The sequence below is a fragment of the Meriones unguiculatus genome, chromosome 3 (assembly GCF_030254825.1).
Source record: "Meriones unguiculatus strain TT.TT164.6M chromosome 3, Bangor_MerUng_6.1, whole genome shotgun sequence".
Taxonomy (NCBI): domain Eukaryota; kingdom Metazoa; phylum Chordata; class Mammalia; order Rodentia; family Muridae; genus Meriones; species Meriones unguiculatus.
This window is the reverse complement of record NC_083351.1, coordinates 179,153,550-179,166,580: the sequence shown is the minus strand read 5'-3', so window position 1 is coordinate 179,166,580 and position 13,031 is coordinate 179,153,550. Positions and strand designations below refer to the sequence as shown.

At 45.7% G+C, this 13,031-nt stretch overlaps 1 protein-coding gene across 4 annotated transcripts in view; it reads left to right on the top strand.

Annotated features, from left to right (window-relative positions):
- The window catches only part of Gak (cyclin G associated kinase), a 57,072-nt gene that overhangs the window by 32,297 nt on the left and 11,744 nt on the right, over positions 1 to 13,031 (top strand). For 3 of the 4 annotated variants that reach the window (XM_021651816.2, XM_060381116.1, XM_021651818.2), the window contains 8 exons: positions 744 to 938; positions 1,316 to 1,433; positions 1,877 to 1,956; positions 7,239 to 7,432; positions 8,525 to 8,671; positions 9,699 to 10,178; positions 10,533 to 10,703; positions 12,416 to 12,538. In XM_021651816.2, the coding sequence (XP_021507491.2) occupies positions 744 to 938; positions 1,316 to 1,433; positions 1,877 to 1,956; positions 7,239 to 7,432; positions 8,525 to 8,671; positions 9,699 to 10,178; positions 10,533 to 10,703; positions 12,416 to 12,538 (1,508 nt within the window). The remainder of the gene's footprint in view (positions 1 to 743; positions 939 to 1,315; positions 1,434 to 1,876; positions 1,957 to 7,238; positions 7,433 to 8,524; positions 8,672 to 9,698; positions 10,179 to 10,532; positions 10,704 to 12,415; positions 12,539 to 13,031) is intronic. The other variant, XM_021651817.2, reaches the window with a different exon arrangement.

Sequence of the window (13,031 nt, the reverse complement as noted above, 5' to 3'; positions counted from 1 at the left end):
ATATTTTCTGTGCCTTTGAGCTAGAAATCTTCTGTTCCTGTTGTTCTTAGGTTTGGTCTTCTCATAGTGTCCCAGATTTTTTGGATGTTTTGTGTCAGGAACTTCGCAGATTTAACATTTTCTTTTATCAATGTATTGATTTCTTCTGTCGTATCTTCTCCCACTAAGATTTTCTCTTCCATATCTTGTATTCTGTTGTGATGCTTATTCTATTTCCATTTTCAGTTCTTGTGCAGTTTTATTCCTTTCCTCCACCCTTTGATTGTATTTTCCTATATTTAGGGGACGCATTCGTTTCCTCTTTAAAGGCATCTGTCCTCATTATAAGGGTATATTTAAGATCATTGTCTTGTGCTTCAGCTGTGTTAGGATATCTAAGCCTTGTAGTAGGGTAGCTGGGCTTTGTTGGTATCATAGTGCCCTGTCTCTTGTTGATTGTGTTCTTATGCTGGCCTTTAGCCGTCTGGTTGTCCCTCCTGTTGGCTAGATGTTCCTGGTGTGGACAGGACTCCTCAGGAAGACAGGCAGGAAGGAGCCATGGGCCCCGTGATGGAACTCGGGGGACAGAGCACAGCCCACCTCTGCTACCTGTGCCCCCTAGTATCAGTTTCTCTGAAGAACTAAAACAAACCTTCTAAGGGAGATTTATGACATTAAATACTTACATTTGAGAGGGAAAGTCTGATGCATCTGTCCCCAGAGGACACATCAATACTTAGGTGACAAGTGCATGTCTACCGTAGGTACATTGAATATGTATGTGATATGGTGGCAGAGGAGCCCATCACACCTCATAGCAAGCCAATGCTGGTGAAGTCTGTCGTCATGACCCCTGTGCCACTGTTCAGCAAGCAGAGGAACGGCTGTCGACCATTCTGTGAGGTCTATGTTGGGGAGGAGCGTGTAACCACCACATCCCAGGAATATGACAAGATGAAGTAAGTACATATTTAGGATGTCTTGCCTCTTGTTGTTTTGAGTCCTCTTGGAGACCTCTGAAGCAGAAGCTGCCTGTGTTCTGATTGACCCATGCTGGGTACAAATGATTACATGTTGGGTTGAGGGTGAAAAAAGGGAGTGTATGCACTTAAGAGGCAGAGACAGGTATAGATCTCTGAGTTCAATCTGTTCTACAGAGCAAGTTTCAGGACAGCTAGGTCTATATCAAGAAACCCTGTCTCAAAAAAAAGAGTGGCTTCTTAGAATAACGGGTACACAAACAGCCAGAGAAGATGTGGATTCAAGTGTTTTGTAGCATCTTAGAACTCTTAGTTTATATTTAACTTACATGAGCCAACTTTTCAATGTGTTCCAGGGAATTTAAAATTGAAGATGGCAAGGCTATCATCCCCCTGGGCATAACAGTTCAAGGGGATGTGCTCATCATCATTTACCATGCCCGGTCCACTTTAGGAGGGAGGCTGCAGGCCAAGGTGAGTGTTACTGAAGCTGCTTACTGTGTGATTTGGCCTCCGAATTGACCTTACTACCCAGTGAGCTGTAAACTATTGTTCTGTAATTATGCATGTTTGGGCCAGTCCTCAGTGTTCTCAGTGTCAGAGAGGATTGAAAGGTCCAGAATTTCCCTTATGAGCATAAGCTATAGTCTCCATGAAGAGCTGTTGTGTTTAGTCTAGGGACTTCTACTGCCTCAGCCCAAGCTGCTCTGCCATCTATGCGGGCATCTTCTCCACTCGCACCAAGCATTTGGCAGGGAGGACCAGCTTCCAGATAATGTTACCCTGTCTGTCCTGCACCTAGTGTGTGTGACAAGAACAGATGAGTTGGACCCTATCTAGCAGCTTATTCTTGGGAAAGAACTCTGATCCAGGATTAGTATGCACTCTCAATGGGTCTCTTGCTGGTCTTCTTGTAGATGGCGTCCATGAAAATGTTCCAGATCCAGTTCCACACTGGGTTCGTGCCTCGAAACGCAACCACTGTGAAATTTGCAAAGTATGTTGGTGTTGCACTGTGCTGCTGTTGGAGAGGGACAGGTACCCAGAACAACCAGCTAAACACATGCATATGGGTCAGTCAAAAAAAAGAAAGGCTGCAAGTGAGAGGCGTGCCACATGATGCTGACTGTAAAACTGGACCTAGGCCCTGGGCCTGCTTGTCTATTCTGCTCCTCACACTTTACAAATGGCCCAGGAAGCTTCTTCCACTTTGTACCTGATGCCTTTGGACTGACCTTATGCATTTCTTTTTAGAATTTAGCCAGTTAAATCTAGATGTGGCATAACCAGTGAGTTGGCAACGCTTACATTTTGATTCTTTGCTTTGTTCACAGGGCTCTGTTGGGTACTAAGTTGGGAGATAATGTGCTGGTCCTACCTTCTAGAAGCTTGGTCTGCTTTTACAAATATATGAACAAATACTACTGAGGAGTATCTCTAGGCTAACAGAGGACTTGTAAATACTGCTGTGTGTATATATTGGGTTCTAGCAACATGCTCCAGCATGTGGTGAGCAGCTAGCATCATTTACCACTTCAAGGTTGTTGGTTTATCATATAAGCATCAGTATATATTTTCAGATTCAGGTGTGTGGGTCTTGCTGGTGGACTCTCCTCTCCATCAGACACACTTAGCAGTCCTGGGCAGAAAGGAGTAAGAAAGAGTTCCCAGGAGCTATGGCCCCTGCCATGCTGTTCTTTGTTCTTGTTCTTTGCACTTCCAAGGGCCTGCACAGGTCACAACTCCAGGAGACTATGTAGGTGTATATATGGTGTTTGCTAATCTCTTGCATTTGTATCTCTTTGATATGGATGCCTCTCTCTTTATTTGTTTGAGACAAGGTCTCTTACTCTGTAGCTTCTTAGACTCATACCAGCTGTGTAACCCAGGCATGATCCTCCTGCCTCAGTCTCACAAGTGCCTCACTCATTTTCTTGCAAACAGTTTCTGTAGTTTTCAACCACAGTGGAGGCATAGTCAGTTGTTTGTTTGTTTGTTAAGATCAAATTACTGGAGACCAAGAAAATGTAGGTGAAAAGATCTATCTATATGATTCAGGTATTAGTTAATGGAACAAGAACTTTTAATAGTTCTGATTAGTATTGCTATGGTTTAAATATCTCCACCAAAATTCATGTTAGAATTTAATCCCCACTAAGAGTTATTAAGAGGGTGAAGACTTCATCTGACTCTGGTGTGTCTGGGTTTCACTTTTGGAAAGCTATTAAATTTAATTGAGGTCATAAAGGTAGAACCCTGTCTGTTGGGGTTGTAGCTTTATATAAGAGGAAGAGGCCTGGGCTAGGACACACTGCCTGGCCATCTGATGCCCAGTGCTAAGTAGAGACTCTACAAAGCTGCTGCCAGTCAAGAAGCCCTAACCAGGTAGATCCACCAGTCTCAGACCTCTTAGCCTTCAGAACCACAAAAAGCGTAAGACCTTTTCTCTCTAAATCAGTCATGATGTTATTACAGCAACAAAAAATGGATCAAGACAACATATTCAGGAAATCAAAGGGAGGCTAGCAAGATGGCTCTGAAAATGAAGGTACCTTGTCACCAAGCCTGATGACTTGAGTTTGATTGCAAGGACCCATAGGGTGGAAGGAGAGAATCAGCTCCTGCAAGTTGTCCTTTGTCATCCGAATTCAGGCTGTAACTCTTGTGTCACATACACACGTCCATGCAAAATAAATACATTAAAATATAGTGAATATTTTTTTTTTTAATCAGAGGGGAAGGAGGAGGATTTCAACAGACCTAGAATGTGGAAACAAGATGTGAATTCTAAAACTGAAAACACAGCTGCCATGAAGAGTTTGGGAAATGTGCTGGCAGATCAGGCATAGTGAATTGTAAAGAATGTATTCTTCAGACTGAGCCCAGAGGAGATGAAGGAAGACTGGACCTAAAAAGAGATAAATGCCAGGTCTGAAGTCAAAGAACAACAGATTCAGCTCCTGGAAGAGCAGCAGACATCGGAGCCATTGAGGTGTCAGGTCTCAGCATACCATACAGCGCTTTCTAATAACAGGAAGAGAAATTCTTGTCTCAGAACATAGTTAAGTTGCTGAGAGCCAGACAATAACAAGCACCTAGTAGAGAGATGTCATGATTGTCATAGCGCAAAGTTAACATCTATCAGTGCACTGAAGGGCTAGAGGCCAGAAATCGGTGCAGTATCTTAGGAGTAATGGAAGAAAAGTATGAGGATTCTGTATCTAGGTGAACTGTTCTTATGTGGTGTGATTAACTTAGCAGATGTGTTCAGGGAAACAGAATGGGACATGTTATTACCAAAGGACAGGCAGAACAGACTAGAAGGAAGCCAGTACTAGCTATAAGACATGAGGAAAATTGGTTTGGTTAGTTTAAATTTAGTTGGTTTAGTTTAGTTGGTTAAAATCATGCGTATTGACTACCTAAAACATCAGAAATCATGTATTATCAAGGGTTTTAAGGTTTGTTTGGAGCTGGGATGGTGCACAAGTTTAGGCCTAGCACTGGCTAGGCAGAGGTAGGCAGGTTTCTGTGAGCTTGCGGCCATCTTGATCTACATAGTGAGTGTAGGACTGCATAGAGAGGCCCTGTCTTTAAAAATTTTTTTAAAAAGAAGAAAGAAAGAAAGAAAGAAAGAAAGAAAGAAAGAAAGAAAGAAAGAAATGTGTTTGTAATAAAATACATGACAGTAACACCAATGAAATGTTCCCTTATTATCCTCTGAGGCCTGGAAGTCAGCAATGGGATAACTGCAGGTCAAGGGAGGATGTTATAATTCCACAGAGAGCAATAAAGAGCTTTATAAAGATAGAGTAGAAGAAAGATGGAACACAGGGTGTAATTAATCTAGGTAGGGTCACAATGGAGAAATGTAGAAACAGAACCAAAGGAGATGGAAAGCAGACAAGCAGCACTGAAGCAGGTTCATTGCCAGGGTCAGCTTGATTCCAGATATACAAAATATGCCACATGAAAGATAATGCAATCAGGCTTGTTAAACAACCCAATTAAAAAAAAAATTCAAATATGTATAGTTCACAAGAGTCATGTTTTAGAAATATATATGTAAAGACTAAAGAAGCTAAAAGTGGTGGAAGCTACCCCACAAATCTAAGCTAAAGCTCTAGCCCTATCAGTGACAACTATTACAGCCAAGGTGAGATGCTTCGAGACTAAGCAGTGCCGTATGCTGAAGGGCTGGTGAGGCAGCAGAAGACCATTTGTGTGTCTGCGGGCACCCAACAGTAGAACAGATAAACTATACTTGATGTCATTTCTTTTTTTTTTTTTTTTTTTGGCAAGCAGAACAAGTAAATAAATCATTATATAGATCTTATATACAATGAATTAAGTTTTTAAAACTTTAGTAACTAAAAAAACTTATTTCTCTTTTTGGAAGTATCCAGTGTATGGTACTGTTGTTTTCGTTTGGAGACACTTGAGATTACAGAAATATGTCTTACTTGAGTGTACTGGCTACATAAGCCTGCAGTAAGGCAAGAGCATGGCCAAGAGAAGCATACGTACATGTGCAGCAGGATTGCTCTACAGCTGACCTTTAGCTGTAGAAAAGCATTGGAAACACACCGTCAGATGAGCCTGAGTGGGTCAGTCTGGTCAGGGGATAGATGCACAGTAGACCGGAGGTATTCTGTGATTGACCGAGGGTACCGGGGGCTTTAGTGCACTGCACTACAGTCGTGACACAAGTCAGAATTTTGTTTACAAGGTACTATGTGTGTGAGAATCCCCTTCACTTCCCGTTGGAGCCTAGACATACCAGCACCTAACCTCCAGGGCCTGTGAAGCCCTGTGTCTTGAAACCCAGCTCTTAGCCCTCTGCTCACACACCCTCATTGTGCCCTCACTGCCCTGCTGGCTAGGCTGGGCAGTCTCAGTCACTTGGGCAAGTCAGCAAGAAATGAGCTGTTCCCAGAACTGTCATCAACATGTCTTAGAGGCTGAGCCTGCCAAGTGTACAGAACACTCCGTGGGCCCTCCTGCCTTATTCCTCCTTCCTCACTGATGGCAAGTTTCAGCCTTTCCTCCCTGCAGCCATCAGCCACATGTAAGCCTAGCAGCATGTAGCTCTGAGTTATGTCCCAATTGTAAGATACATATGGAGGGAAAACCCCTGTCACAGAGCCTGTGCTCTGCCATGCGCTCGGCAATGTGCAGAGGGTTGCATCCCAGGCAAGAAATAGCAAACTAAGGGTATAAAACATTTGTAGAGTAATCTGCATGCTTATTTTATAATACTAAGAAATAAAATTAGCCATTGCTTTGCCACTCTGCTCTTCCCAGCTTTCCTTACACAGTAGTATTGATAACTACAGCGTCACACACATTCAGAGAGTCCCATGGGACCAGGAGTATGTAGCCTCCCTCCACACCCAGGAGACTCCTGAAAATGGGTCACCATTGCTGTGTGTGTTTCTTAGATTTTGTTGGCAGTGATGTTATTGTTAGGTACAAAACTTAGTACGGAGATATTAGGTTAGAAAACCAGGATATGTTTGTGACTCTGGGTGTTTAGAATGTAGGATTTCTTGGAGCAGTATGGAGCTACCTACCACTTAGGACAGTTTGTAAAATGAGTAAAGTTGCTGCCTGCAAGGAGGCCTGGCCCAACCTTCCATGCTCCTGTGGTGTCTGAAGAGCCTGTGACCACCCCTCTTCCGGCTCCTTCCCTGTCCCTATTCTCACAGCTCAGTTGACTCCCTAGGCCTTCAGCAAGTCTTGTTTCTAGCTTCTAATAGCTGAATCCAAGAAGTCTTAGACTTCTAATAATAGTTGGAATTTTTGCCGACATGTACATATTTTTATAAAAATCTATTTAAGATTTCCGAGTACCCAACTTAAATCAATCAAGTATCTTCAGTATGTGTCTATCTGGAGGTGAGAAGTGGGATCTAGGGCCTCTGGTCAGAGCTGCAGGTTTGCTGCGTGGAGCATGCCTTCCTGTCTTTCTGGATTAGGAGTCATGTTATAGCAGCTGTCTTATGGTCACTCTGAGCACCTGGCCTCCCATAGACTTAGGGAACACGGAAGTCTAGCTCAGTACTCCACCACGTTAACAGCCAGGGAAACTGCCCTGACACTGGGGAAGCTGAGCAATAATCCTGGGTGTATCCTCCCTGCTGTAAATACTGCTGACCCACAGGTAGGGACGGTTGTGTGCCTGCTGCCTCAGCAACAGTCTTTTACCCTTTCTGTGGGTGCTGAACGACTTTTGAAACACCCTGGCCATACTCACTCATTTCCTCTTGGTACCTGTAGGTATGACCTGGACGCTTGTGACATTCAGGAGAAGTACCCAGATCTGTTCCAAGTGAACCTGGAGGTGGAGGTGGAGCCTAGAGACAGGCCCAGCCGAGAAACTCCACCTTGGGAGAATACCAGCCTACGGGGGTTGAACCCCAAGATCCTCTTTTCCAGCAGGGAAGAACAGCAGGACATTCTGTCTAAGTTTGGTAAGATGTGCTCTGACTCTCTGTGCTCAAGCCTCGTCTCCAATCTAGGAAAGATTTACAGGAACAGAGTTCTGCCTAAGTTGGGCATTACCTTTCCCCCTGGCTTAAGCACCCCAACCTACTTTGTGCTTATTACAGGACACTCACTGTTGTATAAAGATGCAGCTATGGTGCCAGGGAAAGGAGGCACGTGACACTGTGATCCTGTGCTTATAAGCCATACAAAACACGTGGCCCATGTGACATAGACCCAGCAGGGAAGCCTGTTTTCTTGCTGTGTAAAAACAACCTTTAGAACAGTGGTTCCCAACCTGTGGGTCATGACCCCTTTGGCAAACCTGTCTCCAAAAATATTTTCATTAAGATTCATAACAGTAGCAAAATTACAGTTATGAAGTGGTAACAAAAGTAATTTTATGTTTGGGGTCACTGCAACATGAGGAACTGTATTAAAGGGTTGCAGCATTAGGAGGGTTGAGAACCATTGCTTTGCAGTGAGGTACTGTTGCTCTTGAGTACATGAGCCCTGGATCTACTTTCAGGGTTAACATGAAACTGAGACTGGGAAGGATTTCCTCCAGGGTTAGGTTTGTACCATAAGCTGACTCAGATCGTATGCTCTGGACATGCAGTTTAAATGCCACATTGAGGGTGGAACAGTTTACTTAAGACCTGCAGGTTTTGTCAGCGACTCTCCACTTGGCCTAGGAGTGTCCTCTATTTCTGTCAGCCTAGGTCTTATAAAAAGTGGAGTGCCTTAGCAGGTTGGGATTGATTGCCTGCTGCCTGCAGCTTCTCTGTGGTCTGGATCTGTACATTTTGCTTTTTCAGTCTGCAGACAATTAGGTATTTTAAAAGGGGTGTGTGTGTGTGTGTGTGTGTGTGGTATGTTCTATGAGTGTGCTTTGTGTTTATGGGTGTGGCACCACATCTGAATAGAAGGATGGTGGGAATCTCCTTGCAGGCAGACCTTATTGTTCTCAAGGAACTGGTGCAGGTGTCCCTATGGCCTACCCTGCTCTGTTGCTCTGCTGTGCCTTGCCCTGTGTTGTGCCTGACACAGGTGGCCTCATGCCAGCCTTTTCCTGGCAGGGAAACCGGAGCTACCCCGGCAGCCGGGCTCCACAGCTCAGTATGATGCTGAGGCAGGGTCTCCGGAGGCTGAGATCACAGAGTCGGACTCACCGCAGAGCAGCAGCACGGACACCAACCACTTTCTCCACACGCTGGATTGGCAGGGTAGGCATAGGGCACAGCTAATGCTTTATCCTTCCGTGGGACCCAGTATGTCATATGGCCCTGAACTCTCTGTCACCACTAATTTCTGGCATCATCACCACACAGTTGCAACATTCTGCAAGAGCCGTGTGCTGAGTTCAGGTACTTAGGGTGAACTTCCTGGGTTCAAACAAAGTGGAGGTCTCTCTTAGAGTGGCTGCAAACCCTACTACACATTGGCCTGTCTTGGAAGAAATTATGTCAGTGGGGATCAAACCCAAGGCCTCATGCATGTCAGACAAATCCTCCTCACCTGAGCCACACATTTAGCTCTGTTGTTTGGCATACAAACTAAGAACAGTTTATATATTCTTTGAAGTAGACACACACGTGTGTATGCCCACAAAGCCTGGGGTATCAGTTTCATTTCCTTACTAACTTAAAGTCATTTGCTGTCCAAGTTCCTGCACACAGTTTCATTAAGAGGATCAGGGGCTCTTAAGGAGCAGAGCAGGGGCCTCAGGAGAGGGATAAATGAACTATGGTAGGGAGTTACTTTGTTTCTTACTGCCTCCAGTTTCTACTGGGCATCTTAGTCCTTTCCTCATGTCTCATAGCCTGGTTATTTCAAGTAAACACCTATGATTTTCACCTTGAACTTGCCTCCCTAGCTTATATCCCAGGGTATGCCACTCCTATTTAATAATTTCCAAAAAAGTGCTATGGTATGTCTCCTGCTAGGCTGTGGTTTACCAAGTATTTTCCAGAGTGATGGAGAGGCTCTTTGAGGCTGGGCTGAGGGAGGGGCTGGGGAAAAATCTTAGAACCTTCTTTGACTTCTTTGCTGTTGGATAGAGGCCAGCATTGTGGCTCCATGGTGGTCTGTGAAGGTCAAGCCTCAAGACATGTGCTCTGAGGCCCAAGATGGTCCACTAGAGTGGGCACGAGGATCCTCGTGTTGGCTGTATGCTTGCAACCTGGGCCCTGTTTGTTCTGCTACAATTACCCCAGCATGTGGGTCAGTTAACCGAAAGCTTTCTTTCCACAGAGGAAAAAGAACCAGAGACTGGTACAGATAATACCTCTCCTAAGGAGAGTCAGTCTGTCTTGATTGCAAACAGAGACGGAAGTGAAGTGTCAGATGAAGAAGAGGCTTCATTCCCCAGTGAGGAGAGGGAGCCAGGGGCTGGAGAAGATACACCAAGGCTGGCAGCTGGGACCAGACAGCAAGACTTAATGTTTGATGTGGGCATGTTGGCTGCCCCACAGGAGCCTGTACAGCCAGAAGAGGGTGTTGATCTCTTGGGGCTGCACTCTGAGGCGGACTCAGAGCCTGCTGCCCCCTTGCAGGCCTGTGGGGTCCCATCCAACAACACTGACCTGTTGAGCTGCTTTCTTGTACCATCTGATGCTGCTCAAGTGGGGCCTCCTGGTGACCTGCTTGGTGGTGAGGCTCCTCTACTGCTGACAAGCCCAGTTCCTCTTCTGGGGGTGCAGAGCACCCTACAAGGAAAAGTCCCTGACACTGGTATGCGTTTCAGTTATGCAGAAAATTGGCTTCATAGTAATGAACATGGTTTAACCATTCCTGTCATGTAAGAAAAGGATCACACTGACATCTGGAGGGAGGGAACTGCCTTCTGGAGAACCCACGCAATCAGTTCCTACTGGTCTCAGCTCACAAGCCAGGACCTCCATCTCTGGCTTCGTGGGACAGTCCTAAGCTGTGGGACATTAGGAGGTCCATGTGTCCCTGGGTGGGCTGCTGGATGATCTGAGCTTATGTTGCTGGGGAAAGTGGAGGCCTGAGGGCAGGGCAACAGAGCTCCCAGGATGTAGGCGAAGGTATAATGTGTGTCCCTGTCCTGCCTTTGTCTCCTAGTGGACCCATTTGACCAGTTTCTGCTGTCATCCAACTCGGACACCCAGCCCTGCTCCAAGCCTGATCTCTTTGGAGACTTTCTTAACTCTGACTCTGTAGCTTCCTCAGCTTCCTTCCCATCCACCCACAGTGCCCCACCCCCATCCTGCAGCACTACCTTTCTGCACCTGGGTGAGTATGGCCATGGTGATACTACAGAGAAGCCACAGGCTTATGCTTGGAAGTGCCTAGGAGCACCTTCTTCCTGCAGGCCCCTGCAGATAGAGGTCGAGAATGGAACAGGGGCTGTAAAGACCTTCTGTCTATTGCAACTCTGGTGCACTGGGCCTAACTTCTAGCTCTTGGTGACTTTCCCAAAGTCCAGGGCGTCTCAAGGCCCAGAAGAACACAGTGGTCTTTTTCTCATCTCCTTAAGCTGTCACTTCAAACCTGGGACAGGTTCCACTGCTGTTTACCGGCCCTGCTAGTGGACATCTTTCTGGCTCTGAGACTGTGGCTGTGACTAGCACAGCCTACTTCTGCCAGCAGCTTCTAGCAGAGAAAGAATCAGGAAGTGGGAATGACGAGTTAGATAACAGAAGGTCTAGCTTTATGAAGAGGCAACAGGATGGCTAATGGTTGGTCAGCACATGTTGGAGCAACAGGCATGGCCCATTTAGGCAGAAATTGCCCTGTCCTGGAGAGAAAGCTTGGTTCTTTTTCCTAGCTGAAAGCACACGGTCTAGGGTATGCTCTGGAGGACAGCTGACTGCCCCAAATGGCTTGTGGGTAGAAAATAAGACATCTGGCTGTGCCACCCTGCTGGAGTGGGTACATAACCAGCAGAGGACACAAGAACTAGCCCTAGACTCCAGGGAGTTCCTGAATCTGCCTGTGAGTCGCTCACCTGTTCTAAATAAAAGAAATGAGTGTTGGGCTATATAATATTTATTATTAGCCCTAAGATTATCACAGTGGTGTTATTTAACCCATTATGGACACAGATACCTGTTAGATTTATAATTGCCTTATTTACTTTGAACCAGGCAAATAATCCTACCTACGCTGTCTGAATCACCTCACCACCCATCTCCTGGCTCCCATCCAATGCCGTCCTCCTTAATCCTCCTATCTTCCATCCATAATCTTATAAATATTTTTGCTTTTATTCTTCATCTGGGCCTTTTCATGCCATTATTGGAGTCCTTCCTCCCGGCCGTACGTGGTTTCTTCTCCAAGCTAACCCATTGTGGCATCCTCTCCTTCCTCTCCTCTCCATCTGTCAGTTTCCTGTGATTCTCACGATTCTTCGTCCTCACAATCCCAGGAACTTTAGCCACGCCTGCCCCATTCTGCCCTGCCCAGGTATAGGTCTGTATCTTATTATTTGTGATAGCAGTATAAATAATACCACCATGATAATCTTAGGGCTAAAAATAAGTATTATATGGCCACTTATTTCTTTTATTTACAACAACACTTACCTATTGTGGGCTCAGTATGGAAGGTTTAGGGAAAGGCAGAAAGACTCTGAGTGCCCTTTCAGAAAGGCAGCATATAAGCATTGTCGCCACTGCCTGTGAAGATGTTACCTGTTGCTCTCTGTTGGTCAGCTTTGTGGCTACGTGCTACATACATCCTCAGGACCATCAGGAAAGAGGCCAGATGCTAATGGCCGAGCCCAGCCAGTTTTGACCATCAACCCTGTGAGTTCAGAGTATCAGCTACCAGGTGTCTGAGCTGTCTCAACCGCTTAGCCACGCTGGTCCCTTGGGCTATATGCTGAGGCCAGGAGATTGCCTCCTGCTTATGCCTGGGAGTGGGAGAGGTTCCCAAGCATCATGTGGAGTGGGAAGGCACATACACAAAACCTAAGCCCTGCCTTTTTGTCTGGCTCCTTCCAGGAGATCTACCAGCAGAGCCCAGCAAGGTGATAGCTTCATCCAGCCATCCAGATCTTCTAGGAGGATGGGATACCTGGGCTGACACTGCTGTGCCTGAGCCAGCCTCTATTCCAGTACCAGAAGGTATGACCACCAGCCTCACTGTTAGCCAGTATCTCAAAATTGTACCAACTGTGACCATGAAGTTTCCCCATGCCCTTTTGAGAAGAGGACAAGACAGGGCTTGCTTCCAGGTTCCTATGTGTTCTAGTCAGCCTTAACGTGTGCTGACGACAGATTTCTCTGTTGTTTGCTCGATGGGAGCACAGAAACTCTGTAAGTGCTTCAGCAGTGTCTGCTCCTCCTATTCTTCATGCTGTTGCTTTTTCATGAAGGCAGATATGTGTTGGAGCACAGTTCCTTGCCTGTATGTAAACAGTTGCCCTGTTTGTTTGCCCACATTGTGCCTTCATGTTTTTCTGTATTTTCTGTGTCCTCTGAAGGACCTTAGAAAGGCTGTGTACCATGGCTACCGGAACATGCCCTGTTGATGATATGGATTACAAGGAGTAGTTCGTATTTGTGAATATCCATCTGACCCTTTTGTGTACCTATAGTTTTCTCTTGCTGACACAAC